At 33.6% G+C, this 18,727-nt stretch overlaps 1 protein-coding gene across 1 annotated transcript in view; it reads left to right on the top strand.

The window, feature by feature from the left end:
* The window catches only part of LOC129227452 (citron Rho-interacting kinase-like), a 232,308-nt gene that overhangs the window by 81,325 nt on the left and 132,256 nt on the right, over positions 1 to 18,727 (top strand). The window contains exons 15-19 of the mRNA XM_054862014.1: positions 3,402 to 3,539; positions 4,262 to 4,353; positions 13,922 to 14,063; positions 15,961 to 16,209; positions 17,037 to 17,090. Coding sequence (XP_054717989.1) covers positions 3,402 to 3,539; positions 4,262 to 4,353; positions 13,922 to 14,063; positions 15,961 to 16,209; positions 17,037 to 17,090 — 675 coding nt within the window. The remainder of the gene's footprint in view (positions 1 to 3,401; positions 3,540 to 4,261; positions 4,354 to 13,921; positions 14,064 to 15,960; positions 16,210 to 17,036; positions 17,091 to 18,727) is intronic.

Genomic DNA, 18,727 nt, shown 5'->3' with positions numbered 1-18,727 from the left:
AGTATTTTTAATAGTTTCTTAAAATTCTAATGCTAATTCTAATGGTTCCTGGAAGTAAAGTATTTTTTTTTAAATTTTTTATAATCTTTCCATTGTAGAAAAATTTAATATACTGTTTTGTAGGGGGTTTTTTCCCAAAAAAAAATTGACTTGATAGGGTTTTTTTTAAAAACCATTTTATTAAAAAAGTAGCATCTTTTTAAAATATATCTTTAGTTCAACAAATTACACAACTTAAAACGTTTAAAATACTGCAATTTATTCAAACATACAATGGATTTCAAGTAGAGCAAAGAAAGAAAACTATTATGTCATTGGTAACGTGAATCAGGGAAATTTGAACTTAATGTCAGGGAAATCAGGGAAAAGTCAGGGAACTTTTTTTCACAGTTCCTGTCGCCACCCTGATCAATAAACCTGATTCTACTCTTTACGCAAATTTCTTTGAGTACCAGGTTCATACACCTAGCCCGTTGGTTTAACCAACTCCTATGCACTCCATATCTGGGAGGCAAACCAACCACTTGGACATTTGCCGAACAGTTGGTTGCTTTGTCCAACAGAGAATCCCATTCCTTTGTAAACTCATCGTTATTACTATGGCCTACATCGTTAGTTCCCACCCACAAAGTAACTACATCCTCTTTATTAAATATCCCCTTCTTTTCAGCAACCCTATTTACATCTCTCACCCGAGCCCCTGACAAACAACATCTAGCCACTTTATGTCTAACTCTGCCTATTGAGTTTCCCACCTCACGCACCATTGAATCTCCCGAAATTATACCCTTTGTTTCCCAGTCTGTCGCCTCAGCAATAACTTTCCCCTTTACCTCTGGAATATTCCCACTATCTAACACACAGCTAATGCCCACCTCCTTTTTACTAACTATCTCTTTTACCTCTGGAATATTGCCACTAACACACAGCTAATGCCCACCTCCTTTTTACTAACTTCCCCCTTTCCCTCTGGAGTGTTTATCTCATCTACACTCCTACAGCCTAATGCTAACTCACCCTCCAAAGTAAGCATCCTAACTCTGATTTCTGAGAGTTCAACACACTTAGTGCAAAAGAAATCCGTCTTAGACTCATCCTTCCCCTTAAACAAGCAAAACATCTAACATAAGTCACAAGAATTCCACTTGTCCCCTTTACCACTCTTAACCTCCTTCAAAATGCATATAACCCCCATTCTAGCTCAAAATGATACACTTAAAAAGTCAATACAAAAATGCAAAATTGAAGAAATAAAACTAATTATTAGAATTAGAAAGCATTGGAAGTAAAAGGTACTATTATTGAAAATTACTAAATCCTAAGACAAACAGTAAATTAAAATAAACAAGTTACACACTTAACAGAGTACTCAGGCTTAACAACAAGAAATCAGCACATTTAGGCTTAACTACAAAGAATAGAAAAACACTTTAAGAAAGCAAGTATTGTCCAGGCTTTGGACAATAAGAAGCCTGTCGATGTTGTTTACATTGATTTTCAAAAAGCTTTTGATAAGGTACCGCATGTTGCTCTACTTAGCAAATTAGCTGATACAGGAATAGGAGGGAAAACTTTCATTTGGGTAAAAAACTGGCTGACCGGAAGGAAACAAAGGGTAGTTGTAAGGGGAAATTACTCTAATTGGAGTGAGGTTTTAAGTGGGGTTCCTCAATGATCAGTGTTAGGGCCTGTTTTGTTCATTGTATTTATGAACGATATTTATAAAAATATTTCTGGGAGCGTGAATTGTTTTGCTGATGATGTCAAAGTTATGGGGACTATAGATAATGAAGAACAAGCAAAACAGCTGCAATAGGATCTAGATCATATTACGGAGTGGGCTGATAAATGGGGTATGGCTGTTAATGTTGGGAAATTGCAAGTGCTACATTTAAGGCACAGAAATAAGTGTACAAGTTATTATTTGTAAGGTTCAGTCATTAGTCAGGCAGACAAAGTTACTGATCTGGGGGTCTTAATAAGTCAGGATTTAAAGTTTAGCCAACAGAGCAGCATTGCTAGCAACAAGGCCAATAAGATGCTTCGGTTTATCAATAGATTTATTTCAAACAAATCTAAAGAAGTTCTTCTGCCCTTATATAGAAGTTTGGTAAGACCTCATTTGGAGTATGCTGTTCAGTTTTGGTCTCCTTATCTTAAGAAAGACATTAATGAATTGGAAAGGGTTCTAAGGCGAGCTACAAGGCTAATAAATGGATTTTCTCACTTAGACTATGATTCCAGGCTTAGAAGGTTAAAAATGTACAGTCTTGTGCAAAGAAGAGACCGAGGGGACATGATTCAGTTGTTTAAATTTATTAAAATGAAAGATGTTACGGGGCTGAAGTTTAGCACTGAAAACAGGACAAGGGGTCATTGTTTTAAGCTATTTAAATCTCAGACTAACATGGATATTAGGAAAAATTATTATTATAGCAGGGTAGTGGAACCTTGGAACAGTTTACCGGAAGAGGTGGTAATGAGCAAGGGAGTAGATAGTTTTAAGAGGGCCATTGATCTTCACTGGGTAAATTGACTAGGACCAGTCTAGCTGGGCCCAGAGCCTGTTGCTGGTCGTCACATTTGTATTTGTATAAATCAAAAATAAGACTTAAAAGCACAAAAATACTTAATTATATGATAAAATACAATAAAAATACTGAAATTAAAGCAGTAAAATAAACAATTGCAGTAAAAAATCACTTATCTCAGGAGCAGCAAAATATCTCCCCAGCAACACTAGCGCCCTCTATTGAAATTATCTATTAAATTTGTTGTTGTTCAGCTCTTACTTTATTATTTAAATAAATACAACTTTATTAATTAATCTGTGTGATTAATGAACAACATCTGATTTTGAATATTTTTGCAATTAGAAGTATACATCTGAGACTAACGGTTGGGAAAATAAAGGCCTTGCAGGTTGAAATGGAACACCCAGTATAACGCAATTTTCTTCCAAGCAAAAATCTGAACTCTCTCTCCCTTGCGAGATATACGTTTGAAAAAAAATGAGTGTCTTCCAAACACCACCCTCCCGATTTTTTGACCTCGCAAGGACCTTTTTAAAAGAAAATGCCTTCATTCACTTCAATGAAAGTTGAAGACTGTAAGACTATCTAAGATTGCTATGACTTACTTATTTCTATGACTTTATACATAATATTTCTATGGGGGACACATAGGGGTCGCGACGTGAAAAGGGTTGGGAACCGCTGAAATAGATTGATCAACACTGAAAATTTGGTTCAAATTTTTTGCTTAAGTAGAAGTAATTTTGTCTTGAGTCAAATTACAACAGGGAATCATGTGGCCTCCCCTCCCCTGATGTATCCACCACTGCTCATGGTTATATTGTGTACAATGGTCAAGCACAAATATGATTTTTATTTTTATTTTAGGAAGCTGATGGAAACATTACTACTCTTAATACTGACAAACAAAGACAAAATAATCAGCTTAATCTTCTAACCGAAGAAATCGCCATGTTGAAAAATAAATACTGCATTGAGAGTTGTTTACAAGAGAATCAGAAAAATGTAAGTGTTGACTTACTTCTGTGCAAAATGTAAAAAATATGACCATCTTCAGACACAACGAGATTGTTTCTGGTGTGACAGTCAAGTGTTGTGAATAGATTTCTTTTGAGACTATTCACCTGACTCTAAGATGATAGATCCTCTTTAATCTAGTTAAGCTTGCAGATATTGTCCCTTTAATTTTTAAGCATCATACTGTGTCATTTTAAATTAGTCTTGAGGATGAATTATTATTTGTTTTGACGTTCAGTTCCATTACCAGTTTTTTTCCTTACAGTTCTCACATGTTGTTAGAAAGCTTGATTAAACCGTGTTATTTTTTCTTTTAGAGCAATGTCACATCAACTATTTTGGTTTTGAATATATTAATGATAGATCACCAGGAGACATCAACGTATTAAATGTGTGACATGTCAAAACCAAGTCTGAAAACATCCTTAAAAAAAAGCATTACTTCTCATTTGAAGATCCAAAAAAAAATTTATATATATTCAAAAGCTTAAATTTTTGATCACAATTTGAACTTCTTTGTGCATTTCTTTTGATCATTATGTTTTGAGCCCTAGATAACTTGTCAATCAATCTAAGCTGTCAAGCATTATTTTTGTATTTTCTAGAAATTAGCTGTGTGGATTTGATAAATCTTGCTACAAAATTATTTTTGTGTTTGAAATATGTATGTCTAGAGAATTTTAAAAATTGTAGCTGTTTTTTTTTTTCAGACATCGCCAGAAATTCCAGTGTTTGAAATCAGGAAGTCTCAGCAGTTTTGGGAACAAAAAGTGCTTCAAGATATTACAGATAAGCAAGGACAGTGAGTAAAATTTCTTAATAATGCAGTGTGACATGGGTTCCCAAATGTTTTTTGAATCATGGTATTGTGGTGTATCGAACTTCCACAATATTAATCGTAGTGACCCAAGAACCACTGATGTTACTAGGGAAAACATTCTGCAAAAACCTCCAGAGATATGTGTGGATGGCGACACACTCAGTTGTGTTGTTGTCTGTTATTTTCGAGTATTTTCTTAGAGTATTACTTTTTATATTTATAATATCCTCATGATCATTTCCCTCAGCATGATTCAAAACATAGAGTACAGTAAAGAATTTATCACAGGTACCTTTTAAAGAGTTAGAGTTTTCTCATACACCCTTGCCACTTTTTTCATATATACATATATCATAATGTTTCATCGAACTTTGACATAAGGTTGCTCCTCGAGTCTTTGTGAAGTTGATGCTATAATCAATTTGTACACATTTGTACTAAATAAACGTGTATATAAGTATTAGTATTGTTTGTAGAACTTAATATGTTTAAATATATCCGTTGAAATATCGATCAAAAATACCAGTTAAAAAATACCAGTTGTTTAATTGAGCTGAACCAGTTAAAGCTAATGGAATCAATAAGAAATTATGAAATTATTAAAAATATATTAATTTGGAATCATGCTGTACTTAAATTTGCTCAAAATAAGTACTGATGTACAACTTACCCTACCCAAAAGAATCCATATTGCAATACTGTTGCAATTTTTCTTAAATTCCTCGTGCATTGTTTTTTAAGTTTGTATTTTCTGAAAATTTTCTTTAGTTCTCATGGCTCATGAAAAAAGTGTTATGAAATTTATGCTCTAATGCTGCTGCTTATGTCACCATTTCACGTTTTAATAGTATCACTGTCTTTATCCTCACTTTCCTTCACTTATTTGCCTTTTTTAATACTCTAGTAAAAGAATTGACTTTTCTTCGATATAAGATCCTGTATCGGGGAAAATTCCTGGAGTTGAATCTGTGGGGCATTGAAATTATTATCCAAAGAAAGGAAAATAATAGTGACCTTATAAGCAATTAGGGATTTAAGACCCGACTATAGTCCGATAATCAGTGGCGCACACAAGGGAGGGGTCCAGGGGGTCCGGACCCCTCCCATAGGTCTTCCTTTTTTTCTCCGATTGATTATGATTCTATGTATTTTGTGCCTAAAATAATTTCAAACAGAAGGTAATAATTTCAGTTTAATAAGTGAAAAAATAAAATCCTCATGTTAAAAGATTTTAAAAAAATATTGAACAACTTTCCTATAACAAATTGCCTATAACAAGCAGAATGGTGATTATAAATGAATACACTGTAATAACCATGTTTTTTATTTTGTAATAACAGATCACATTAAGTGACATTTTATGAACTTCTTTAATCATATGGTGCTTCTGCAACGATGAATTTGCTTTGCTGATCATTTTTTTTAATTATGAGAAAAGTTAATGCGTATATTATTTTGCTTTTTGGTAATGTATTTAAGTATAGTTCATTAATTAAAGCTAATTATTTATTCAATAGTTTATTTTTTACTGTTTTTCGTTCTCGAGAAACGATAAAATCAAGTCAATATGTTTGACGGTGTATTGTGGTATGATATGAGAATGAGGCTTTCGATCTTGGACCCTCCCCTTGCAAAATTCCTGTGTGCGCCACTGCCGATAATACATAACATAGAATTGGTATTCAGTGAGCCGGGAATTTAGAACAAGGATTTTGCATTCGGGGCGATCTTTAGTGCGGGTATAAAAATATCATAGTGATTAATGTGTACATGTGTGTGTGGGTCATTCCGACGAAAATGGTACATTCCATGTCCAGCACTTTTGGATTTTTTATTGAAAATTTGATTATTAATATGAATTAATCATATTTTTTTCTTAATTCTTCATGCAATTTTGTATCATGAGGTATTTTTTGCTTTTAATATTTTGATTTAGGAATTTTTTTAAAAAAAATTATGTTAGTCAAAAAGGCAAAATCTTGATGTCCCAGCTTTAAAACTGACAGTTAAAAAGTGATTTAAGTAATTGCTTAGATGCAATAACAAAAAAAAAAAAAATTCCAATAATATTGCAACACCTTTATTGTAACAATTTAAACAATAAATTTTTTTTAGAAAAATATTTTTTCAATGAAAATGCAGGGAATTTACAATTGTCTCTACAGTTTACAAATTCTGAAATGTCCACTCTGTTACACTCATTAAAGAATAAAAAAATATTTTTACAAAAAAACTAGCAATAGTTTTGAGATGACCAGATGGTTAAAACTCCATGTTTTGCTAACCCTAGCGGATTCAACAATCAACAAGCAAGGAAAGACTCATTCTTTGTCTCTGATAGTAATTTTGAGTGACAAAATGTCCACTATGTTACATTAATTTTACGAATTAAAATTTAAAAATAAAATCTAAATTACATATAAAGTAGTAATTTTAGAGTTACTTTTTGGTTTAGTATTACTATTTTAACTGTTATTTTATGTTTAGGTTTAGAAAAAATTTTTTAACTACTTATTTGTCCACTCTGTTACACTTCTTGTCTAACAGAGTGGACAATATTTATGATATTTATGGAAATAGTAAACAAGTCTCATATGCTATTGATGTTTTTCAAAAAGCGTAGCTTAACAAATTTAGAGAAAAATTGAATTAAATACAAAATTTTAAAAAATGAAACATTGTCTATTTTTTCTGCTTAAACATAGATTACTTCTATCTTGAATAATAGTGTCCACTCTGTTACAGGTATGTCCACTCTGTTACAGGAATATTTTAACTGATTTAATTGTAATTTTTTTAAATATTTAATTTAAAGGTTAATTTGCATAGAACTACACAATTACTAACTAGAATAATCCAACTTCAATCTTTTTTCAAGTTTGTTTCATATAATAATCTAACTTTTGCAAATGATTTTTTTAATTTTTGTATTTTTGAGTAAGATAATTAGCAATAAAACTTAAATGTGCCTTTTACGATGACAGTTTAAACATTTGTATGAAAAGTATGTTCCATTTGTTTATATTAAACAAAAAAAAAAAAAAAAATCAAAAAATAATTGAAAATTTTGAATTTGTTGTTGTTTTTAAATGTGTAACAGAGTGAACAAAATCTTTCATCTTTACTAATAATAAAGCAGTAAGTCTCTCTGTCCGGAGGATGTCTGTAGGATGTCTGTAGGATGTCTGTAGGATGTCTGTAGGATGTCCGTAGGATGTCTGTGACGCGCATAGCGCTTAAACCGTTCGGCCGATTTTCATGAAATTTGGCACAAAGTTAGTATGTAGCATGGGGGTGTGCACCTCGAAGCGATTTTTCGAAAATTCGATGTGGTTCTTTTTTTATTCCAATTTTAAGAAAAAAAAAACTATCATAAATTACGAAATTATCATAACGTGGAACCGTAACATGGGCACAAGCCAATTGGCGAGATACGAAATTATCATAGCGTGGAACCGTAACGTCGGTACAAGTCAATTGGCGAGAAAATTCACCATACATTATTTGTAAATATACAAGCGAACCAAAAGACCTTTAATTTTTCTATTACGGGCGAAGCCGTGCGGGTGCCACTAGTTTCTGATAAAAGAACTGAGAAAATTGTATATTAATACCAAGTTGAGCTAATTAATTTTTATAGTTCAGATAAATTAAACCCTTTTGCCATTATTTGACATTAATTTTTGTTGGATTAGATAACTTTGAATAAAAAGTTTTGAAAACTGAAATGTACCATGTTCACCGGAATGACCCATGTGTTTAGATAAATGGATAAGCATTATGCTTGCTTATTTGTATGTTTTTTTGTGGGAAAAACCAGAAAATATGTAGGATCCTATACAGAGTTACCTGCTCACTTCGTACAGTAAAACCTGGGTATAATGATACTGTCCAGAATGATAAACCTGCCTACAACAAGTTTTGTGAAAAACAAAGTCTTTTGTGGGAGATAAAAATAAAAACCAAAAGATCAGTTTTTTGAATTTTTCACATAAATTTTGAGTTTATGTTAAAGTTCTAGATCTTTTTATCACGGAAAACTTTGCTTTTTAACTTTTTTCGATGGCACTCATAGTTTTGTCAGAAATTATGATAAATCGTTCTCACCCCTTAAAATCTTGCCCCGCCCCCTTCCTGACCTCAGATCGCCGTAAAGCATTTTTCCTTGTAATTTTATTATATTTTCTTACTTTTATAATGGATTTCATCTTGTTCTAAATATTTTTGGTCTCAAAAATTATAGGCTTGGGCCTATAGGGTCCTTTTGGGCCAAATTGAGAGAAAGATACAACATTCTCTGTCAACCTTCAGAAAGCAATTTTTAAACATATTTTGACAGAACCCACGAGAGAGCAATCACAAGCACACAGTAATGTATACGAAGCAGTTCTTTTGCTCTGCTCAAGAAGCAACACTAGTGGTTCTCATTCCTTGTGCTAACATATGTTGTCGAGCGGAGGGTGCATGTTCGAATAATGATGACATCAGATATAATTTGTTCCAGATACATATTTATTTTTTAATTCAATAATTAACGAACAATATCCTTTGAGGATGAATGTCTACACCGCACTGGGGCATGTTTGAAGACGTGTGATTATATAGTGGCATGATACAAAAATACTACCGCCTAAAACAATAACCCAGACTCTACGAATGAAGGATGGAGCACCTTTTGAAAGATAGACAGACTCACCCTTACTGTCTGATACACGTCAGGAATCACCACCCCGGTTACTGATCAAGATGTTATAGGAATCAGCTACATGACGTCCACACGCCGACACCTTAGAAATCCATGGCAAAGTTGAACACACGGAAGCAACATCGAACGGACGATATGTTGCCAAACCATAGCAGAAACACACGAAGCGTGCGGCGAAGAGTAAGAAAGAAAGTGGAGTTGCGGGCAGGGTCGATCCTAGCGGGTGTGCAGAGTGTGCACCGCACAAGGGCGGCCAAAGTAAGGGGCGGCCGCAGGCCGCATCATATAGTTATTTTAATCAAGCAAAATTCCTCAAGAATTTCTCAAAAGATAACGTAATAAGTCAAATAAATGTGCTGAATTTTAAATGTTCAATTATCAAAGTAAGTGCTGATTTCCCGTCAGCATAGCGTAGTTTAAGAAAAATAGATTGTTAGGGAACATTGTGTTGGTTCATTGTCCATTAATGCCTACTCTTTACTCACATGCTTCATTTGGTTGCAAAATTTGACAGAACTGGTAATCAGGCATGGATACAGGGAAAGGTAGATGAGGGAAATGGACTCCTCCTGAAGCATGAAAGGATGCCTTCTAAAAGGAGCAATCAGGCCCAGGACGGCCACTAATGTTTACCCCCAAGCTTTTATAGACCTAAACAATGAAAACATATTTTATGTTATATTTTAAAAAAGCTATACTGATTAGCTACTCTCTCAAGCATTTCAAACAACAAATTCTGTTTTCAACAATCATGGATGCGTGGAGAGAGAGTGAAAAATTGCGACTCCCCTCTCCCTTGAGAGTCAAACATATATGAGGGACAAACTAAAATTTTGTAATTTTCCCCCTTTACAGCATTTTTTTTTTCTTTTGTCGAATTAAAATCACGAACGAACTGCCCCGGGTAGTAAATTTAAACATAGCTCCAAAACGAAGATCCATAAGGATGCAATAACCTCTTTGACGAGACTAAAGAAGGCTTAAAATGGCGTTTTTAGGACTTTAATTTCGGAAAATTTTGCTGTTTGAACCACCGATCTTAACGACCCAATTAAATCTCTGGTTCACCCCTTCCAACTTAACTTAATCAAACATTGCCTTAAAGTGTTGACTTTAAAATCCAAAATGTGTTTTCAGAGGACAGCCTTCTTAATGTCATCAGAAATTGCTTAAGGACATTTTTCGTATATCTTTTTCGAAACTTTTGCGATGGAAGGCCCCGAAATGCATTCCCAAACATTACTATCAATGATATTCTCAATTATCGTCCTTAGAGAGGCCCCTAATCTCACCCCCTCAGTTTGAAATTGACTTCAGTTTCAAAAAACAATTCGTGAGGGCACATTGAACCCCCGCCCTCTCTTTGTCCCATCGTTATCAAACAATGCCTAAAATACGATTTCGGGACTTCAATTTCTAAAAAACTCTGGAGGAGAACTGCTTGGCTTATGTAACTTTTCCCGGCACTAGGGCATATACCCATCAATTGTCAAAGTGAGGTGGACAAAAGTCTATAGTTGTGTTTTTCAGATATTAATACCGAAAAATATCCGAAAGATCCGCCGAAGCTTCCCAGTTTTGTTAACGTCACCAAAGATAGCATAAAATTGCGCTTTTAGAAATATCCGCTTTGGGGCCCCAAAAGTCATCCTTCCCAAAAATAGCCTAAAATGGATTTTAGTTCCGAAAAATATTTTGGTTCGGAATATTTTCACGTTTCCCCTATCGTTTTCAAATATAGCCAAAAATGGGTTTTTGAAACAATAGTGCCGAGAAATTACCGGAGGAAAGTCGTCAGATTCCCTACCGTCACCGAAGACAGCCTGAATTTTTCGTTTTAACTTCAATTTCGAAAGCTTTCAATGGGAGATGGTTGAATCTCCCTCCCTTTAGTAACGTCAACAAAGATAACACAAAACTGCTTGTTTTAAAACTTCAGTTTCGGAAAATTTTCGGGAAGAGTGCCGGTCTTTCCTAAGCTATGGTCTCAAATAAAGCTTCGAATTGATTTCAATTTTGAAAGAATTTTAGAAGAGAACTCCAACATTACTTTTCCCCTGAAGTCTCGAAAAAAATCCTAAAATGGCAATACTTTATGTCAATTTCGAAAATTTCTCCATGCACCTTGAATATACCCGACTCTTTTTTCCTTGCAACCAAACACAACCAAAGATTACTAAACCTATATTTCGTATGCCAATTTCGAATATTTTCTGGGAGCAATCCCCCCTCCCCTGATTCCCCCTCCTCTGTCCTTTCTCTGATGTCCCCGAAGACAGACTATAAAATGCGTTTTTACGACTAGTAAATTTGGTATCTATTACTTTCTTCAAAGATATAAATTGTACCTAAGGAGTTTCTTACTACAGTAGAACCTAGTTTTACGCGGTTTCGATTATACACGGTTTAAGATTTGATACCTTTATTTTATTTTACGCGGATGAATTTTGGTTTTACGTGGATGCGGCAATTCAAACAGATAAAACTTTCCCCTCTTCCAAAATCCAAACTCCTAAATATTACAGATTACACGTAATAAACTGCATTTTGGCGTGCTAATAATCGAGCTTGGGCCACTGGAAACATTTTTATGCGATTGGTTCCAGAGCTCTTTCCAGAAGTAAAGTTATTAAACTCACACCGTTCAGAACTCACTGGAAGAAGAGCTTTTAGGAGTGACAAAGGCGGTCAAAACCAACGAGGATACCGACATTGATGACACACAACCAAAAACGTTCACATTGAAAATTTTGAGCCATTCCTAGACAATAGAAATGATCTGTCTGATTTGTTAGTGAAGGAAGATTCTATCATGGAAATGACACAAATGGTCATGGATGGATGCGTTAATGCTCTGCAAAGAATTACAGAGAAAAGTTCTTAATGACTGCCAAAAGACTATCATAGCCAGCTCCTCTTTATAAACAGAAAACGAAATTAATATATGTTTTCTTTTTGCACATTGTGCAAAGAAGTCTGTATAAGTACACATTAAACTTATTACACAATTAGTCATCACTAGAATGAAGTATTTTGTCATCTACGGTACCAAACCCCTATTTTAACACTAGTATTAGGTCTTAATATGCGGTTTCGACTTACGTGGCATTTTCGTGGAACATAACCCCCGCATAAAACGAAGGTCTACTGTATAAAACTTTTCTGCCTTTTTATAAGTTCATCATTCTTGTTTTTTTCTCCTTTTAAATTAGAACTTGATATAGAAATTTGAAGAAATATTTATATAGACGCCAAAGATTAGTCAAAATATGCAAATTATTCTTGAGGGGCGGCACATTAGGTCTTTGCACAGGGGTGGCCGACACCCTAGGATCGGCCCTGGTTGCGGGCCATGTGTTGCGATGGAGGTGAACCCTGGCGGGCAAAGTGACAAACGCGGGAAGACGGTAGAAGGAGACAACAACAAGCGTTGTGCGGCGGCACAACATATGTCTTTATAACCTCTCAAACTTTTACAAGTAGAAGCAGTTCTACATCAGCTACGAATTCATTAAGTACCTATTTATGAGCCCTATTTAATACTATATATATTATTATAGTCGTACTTCTCATTTCTGTTAAGGTTTTTATTTTAAAATTTCACAATAAAAACATATCCTAACATAAAAATTGCGTCCTACTTTGGCCTAACATACAAACTAATCTGTTAAATAGATTTGGAAAAGAAACAAAAAGCTAAAAGTAAAACTCGAAACAGGAAAAACACACGAAAAAACCTCGAATTCTCAGCAATGGATAAAGGGACGTGAATACAGACTCAATTCATACGGGCTTAGTTACATGGCTTTTGTTATGGAAGAAGAAGAGACACTGAAAGTTGTAAGAGGATTAGAAAAAATTGACCCAGTTGCATCTACTGCTTATACATTTTGTTAAACATTTTGGAAAGTTCACAGAATTTTGTTGTTGTAGAATGAAATAGGTGTAGGTTTCCAGGGTTAATGTGAGAGAAGGAGCTAATATTGAGAGCATAGAATGCAGCAGCAAGTTTTTTGAAATAGCCAAAAATTTAGGATCTTTTCTTTTACAAGTGGTGTTCTGTTAATAAAATTATTCAGCTTCTAAAACTAATGGAAAAACGATTGTTCTTTGTCGGCAAGTTCCGAGACAACAACTAGGTGTGCTGTCAAATTGTAAAATTTTTTAAAGATTTATTTGGAACAAATATATGTGCAACTCACAAACTTCTTATAAAATGTATTTTCTTTCAAATAAATAATTTTTTGTAAGAACGCACGTTTTTCTTCGACTCTAGTTCTACAATGCTTTTAAATTCGGAAAACTATTTAGGACCAAATTAACCCAAACTACTTGCGTAAAAAAAGTTTCTACAGCTTGGAAACATAAATAGTTACAAATTATTGAGAAAAGATGAAAAAAGTTCCAAAATTTGGGCCAAATTAGCCCATGTTTATGACACTATAAAAGTTTTGTTCATACATGATGCATCTGTCATTTTATGAAAAAATGTTTTAGCAAAATTGAAAATCATAAAAATGTTATTTTCTGAAAGTGACAATTTTTTTTTTATGGTGCAGGTTAAATTGATTGTTAATTAGAGTACTGGTAGGAGGAAAGCACTCTTCCCACAATAACTGATGCTCTTTTTTACGAATACTTACAATTTTATGAACAACTTACCTATTCCAAAATGGCTTTTATTGAAACCATTATTCGATTATGTGAGCACTTTTGGTGGTTTCAACGGTTTGTGAAGTGGAGCTTTAACTTGTACACGTAATGTTTTACATACATTTGTAAAGCAATATATGCATGCATGTTGTGAACTTTTTCAATTTTCTTGACAAATTTTTCTCTTATAAGGCATTCTGCTCCCAGTATGAAGCAAGAAAATGAAAATTTGAAACTCAAAATTGGAACTTTAGAAAAGGAGCTTAAAAAGTTAAAAGAAGATTATGAAAGTAAAGAAAGTTCATATAAAGACTTCAATAAGTGTTTGCTTGAGGTATGTACAGTATTTATTTTATGCTAGCTATATATGTTTTGCTCCCAATGTTGATTGTTTGGCTTATTGAATAAGTGATAGAACTTTCATGATCTAAGTTAAAGATGAGAAAATTTTGTAAACAAAAAGTTAAAGTTTTTATTAAATGCTTGAGTGATACAGTAAGAGCCCATGGGTGCCAGACCTACCTCATAGTATAAAGGCACAAATTTTTTCTGCTTAAGGACATCACAGCAGGTAAGAAAGGTTCGCCATTATTTAAGCTGAGTTGCTCTGGCTTTGGCAGGTAATGGGTAGCAAAGTTGCGTCAAAAATTGAGTCATTCCATGTTAAGTAACCTTGTTGTCTCCACCCGACCATCTCTGATTTGAACGAAATTTTATACAGGTGCAGACATGCCTTTGAAACTCACGTGTACAAATTTTCAGTTTGCAAGACAAACCCTAAGGGTCTAGGATCGAGAAAAAGAAGGCTCCAAAATAGCGGATCAGCTTTGAACCAAATTGCCATGTTTGGCACGGTTTCCCCATTGGAGGCCATTTTGGAGCCCACTTTTTCTTTTCTTTTTGAGGTATCTTAGAACCTCATGATTTGTGCCCTGGAAGCTGAAAATTTGCATAAGTTAGTTTCAAAGGCATGTCTGCTACTTATCGAATATCCTAGAAATCGTAAATGGTTGGATGGGGACCACCAGGTCACGTGACATGGAATGAATCTATGATATTTCTGCTTTTTGCAGCAATTTCATGCGGCTTTGCTACCTCTTTCCTGTCAAAGCCAGCGCGACTCAGTTTAATTAATAGCTAGCCTTTCTTACCTGCTGTGATATCCTTACGCAAAAAAAAGGGCCTTTATACTATGATGTGGGTTTGGCACTTAAGGGTTCTTGGACTATGAGGATTAAATGTGCAAGCTCTACTACTGGTTTTGTTGTGTTCAGGAGAAATTTTAAAGAATTGGGCATTCTCATTTCTGCTTATAGATTTTCTTTACGTAGCTAAGCAAAGTCATTTTCCCAAGTTTAATACAGTTTAAAGAAAAAAGCTGTACTTGACAACACACGGCTACAGCATTTGAGTTGAATTATAATGTTATTAATGTGATAGTGACAGAACCTTTCAATAGAACTATATAAATAGGAATATCTACTGTTTGACCACAGATTGTTTGTAATTTGGCAATTGGCCAAGTTAAGACGATTCCATTTAAATAATTCTAGCAGGGAGAAGGAAAAATAGCGATGGGATTTTGATTCACGTGTTTTATAATGTCACTAGTGGCCTAATTAATTTATTTTATTCTCTAAGTTGAAAAAGAGTGGAAACAAACAGTTTCTATGGAAACAACAAAAAGAAAATACAATGTTTTCATTTTGTCAGGAAAAGTAGAATCAAAATGGTAAGCACAAAATTATATTGTTAAAAATATATCAATTAATTTTTGAAGTAAGAATATAGATCGAATTTAGTTCAGATTTAAGAAATGATTTGGTGAACAAATTGTCATTTGTACAAAACTGCGTCTAAATAGGCAAAAGTGCACCTCTATGACGAACAAACTACCACCCCTGCAAACTAATAGGTGCGTCCATTTCCGCCTATAAACCGGATATTAACCTTTCCATGTAATCGATGGTCAGACAGTAACATATCAAATGACTTGTTTTACTCAATAAGACAACATCAAAAGCACCCACCTTGTTTCTTACCTTTTAGTGTATTTTGCCATAGTCGTCTTTCAGTTTTTTAAATTTATTTTTGTTGATTATTTGCTGTTTAATAGTGACTATAGAAATTATTTTTAGAAATAGTTTACCTTTAAACAGTTATTTAGATGCATGACATTTATGTACTGAATAAAATTACCATGTATAGTTCTATATATATTTTTTTAATAGAAAGAGAATGCTCTATCCGAAGTCAAACTTGATTTAAAGATTTCAACAAGAAAAGAACAACAAGCTGAAGCTCTTGTATCCAGCCTTCGAGAACGAAACAAAGATCTACGTGAACAAATAAGGCAACTGGAAGATACAATTATGGAAAAAACAAAAGCTGAAGATGTGTTAATGCAGCAATTGGAATCTCTAAAGCAAGAAGTGCTTGAAAAAACAGAGCTTCTCCAAAAGAAAGAAAAAACATTTGAGGTTTTTTTTTTCTTTTAATAATTCAGTTATTACCTTTGAATAATCTTGCACCATCAAACTTATTTCTATAAAATCAATTTAAGCTTTTGTCAAGTACATAAAATTGTAAAGCAATTAGTGAAATTGATCGTGATGTGTACTGCAAGTAAAGCAAATACTCTTTATTACACTATGTTTGGGGAATAAAAGTTAACATTAGTGAAAAGAAAAAGTAAATATTAGTTTTATTAAATTGCGGAATTGTTTGCAGGCACATGTTTCAGTGTTATCAAAAAAAAAAAAAAAACAGCAGTTTTACTGCAAGAAATGTTTGAAACTGAAAATGGTCTCAATATCACTTTGAATTACCAATGCTTTAAAATGAATCAAATATATTTCATCAACAATTGTTTGTAAAGGGACCGAGCAATTGCTTTAAATAATCAAATTGTCAAGAATCAAACTAATGGGAGAGAATTTTACTTCTATTTGTTTTTGTTTTTTTCTCTTTTTGATTGACAATATTCATTTTGCATACAATATACCGACAACGTCCGTTGTCGTGTCTAGAGACTGCAGTTTCATCCTTGTTATGGACTCATCAGTCTGGAATAGTGAGTAACATAAAATTGAATAAAATATGTTGGTACTTGTTGGCACTCTTTGCTTCAATGAGATGACATCTGCCTCCTGCTCAGTTATGCACTATTGCTGACTGCTGTCCATAACAAGGGGGAAAACTGCAGGCCCTGCATGTGATAACTGGGCTGTCAGTATATACCTGTACTTCTACTAACTAGCTTAGGGTTCTGTAACTAATGGCTAGTCATTTTACTTTTTTATTTTAGATTAATAAAGCCATATTGGAAGAAAGGGTGAAAGTTATCCAGGATACCTGTGAAGTTAGTAGTTTGTAAACATTTAAGTTTAGTAAAAAAATTTTTTTTTCACTTCCTTTTACATAGTAAATGAAATATTGTATTTCAAAAAAAAAAAAAAAAATCCTGTAATTTCAGCCTAAAGTTCCATTTTACTCTCCCCAGAATGAAGGTTATGTAGTTTCTCTAGCGTGTCTGCACATGCATATGTACCTATGACCAAGTTAGTTATTATCAGTTTTTTTCTGATGTAGGTACAGGGTTCGTACGGGTCATGGAAATCCTGGAAAATCATGGAAAGAAAATAACAGAATTTCAGACCTGGAAAAGTCATGGAAAATTGTAATTTTCATTGAAAGTCATTGAAATTTATTTCAAGTCATGGAAAAATGTCCTGGACAAAGAGAAAGGAACAGTAGCTAAAGGAGCATTAGAAATCTTGAGTGATTTAACAGTATAGCACATAAAAGCTATTAAAAGTGGAAAATTCAACAATCCAAAAATCAAATCTGAATTTTGAAATCTCATTGCATCCACTTCTGTTGCAGCCGCTTGCCATTTTTTGCGATGTGATTTTACTGCCTGGACATCACTTATTTTGAATTTTCTGTTATTTTCAACACTTATGTTTTATATTCTGTAGTAGAAAAAATTTCACGTTCTTTGTTTTGCCACACCCACTCAAAAAGCAATTCAATTGCATGCGAGTTCGATTCAATCATTCAAAAGGACTTTATTATTAAATTTATCAGAGTTTATCTTAATTTGTTGAATGTTTTAGAAAATAAAGACCTTAAGTCAGGCGATAGAACACAGAAAAAGAGGAATTCTACTGCTTTAAAACAGTACTGCCCAACATATGGCACGCAAAACTAATCTATGCGACCCACCGCTACGTTCAACGTCGGAAATTAAACGTGTTCTGGAATTTCTGAACCTATTAATTTATATGAATTTGAAAATATGCAAATTTGTAAACAAAACAAATATACTTTTGAATCAGAAGATTGATTCATTACTGAATGTTTTTTTTTTTTTTTTCAAAAAAGACATGGTTTAGAAACATAAAGAACTAAACTATGTGGCTTTACTTTAAAGAACCAAAATACTGTCAAGTTACGTGGATGATTAAAGGTAACTATTGAAGCAAATTTATTGAAACTTTGTGATGACTCATTCAAGCTTTGTCCCATTCAATATCATTCTGCCTGTTAAAAATATCAGACATTAAAGCATCATCATATTTGCTTCACTGTATTTTTACTTTACTTAAATTTATATGATGAAGACAAATAAGAATAGTTTAGTTTTTTAAGTGTGCACTTATATTTTTTCCATTACGAGTAAGTGTTTCAATGAGGCTGTGGCATTCATATAGACGTTTTGCTAATGTTCATTTCCAAATATTACTAAGTTTGAGATTAAATAGTGCTATTCTTTTCGTGTAACGAGGTCATGAAAATTTTTATTGAAGTCATGAAAAAGTCATGGAATTTTTTTATCCAAATAGGGTATGAACCCTGTATGTATGTGCGTACGTGCCTACTGTCTGACCATTGATTATATGGAAAGGCTAATATCCGGTTTACAGGCGGAAATGGAAGCATCTATTACCTTTCAGGGATAGTAGTTTTTCTGATACAGATGTGCGCGTTTGCCTT

This window comes from Uloborus diversus, chromosome 8, assembly GCF_026930045.1.
Source record: "Uloborus diversus isolate 005 chromosome 8, Udiv.v.3.1, whole genome shotgun sequence".
Taxonomy (NCBI): Eukaryota; Metazoa; Arthropoda; class Arachnida; order Araneae; family Uloboridae; genus Uloborus; species Uloborus diversus.
This window is presented reverse-complemented; position numbering and strand designations above follow the sequence as displayed.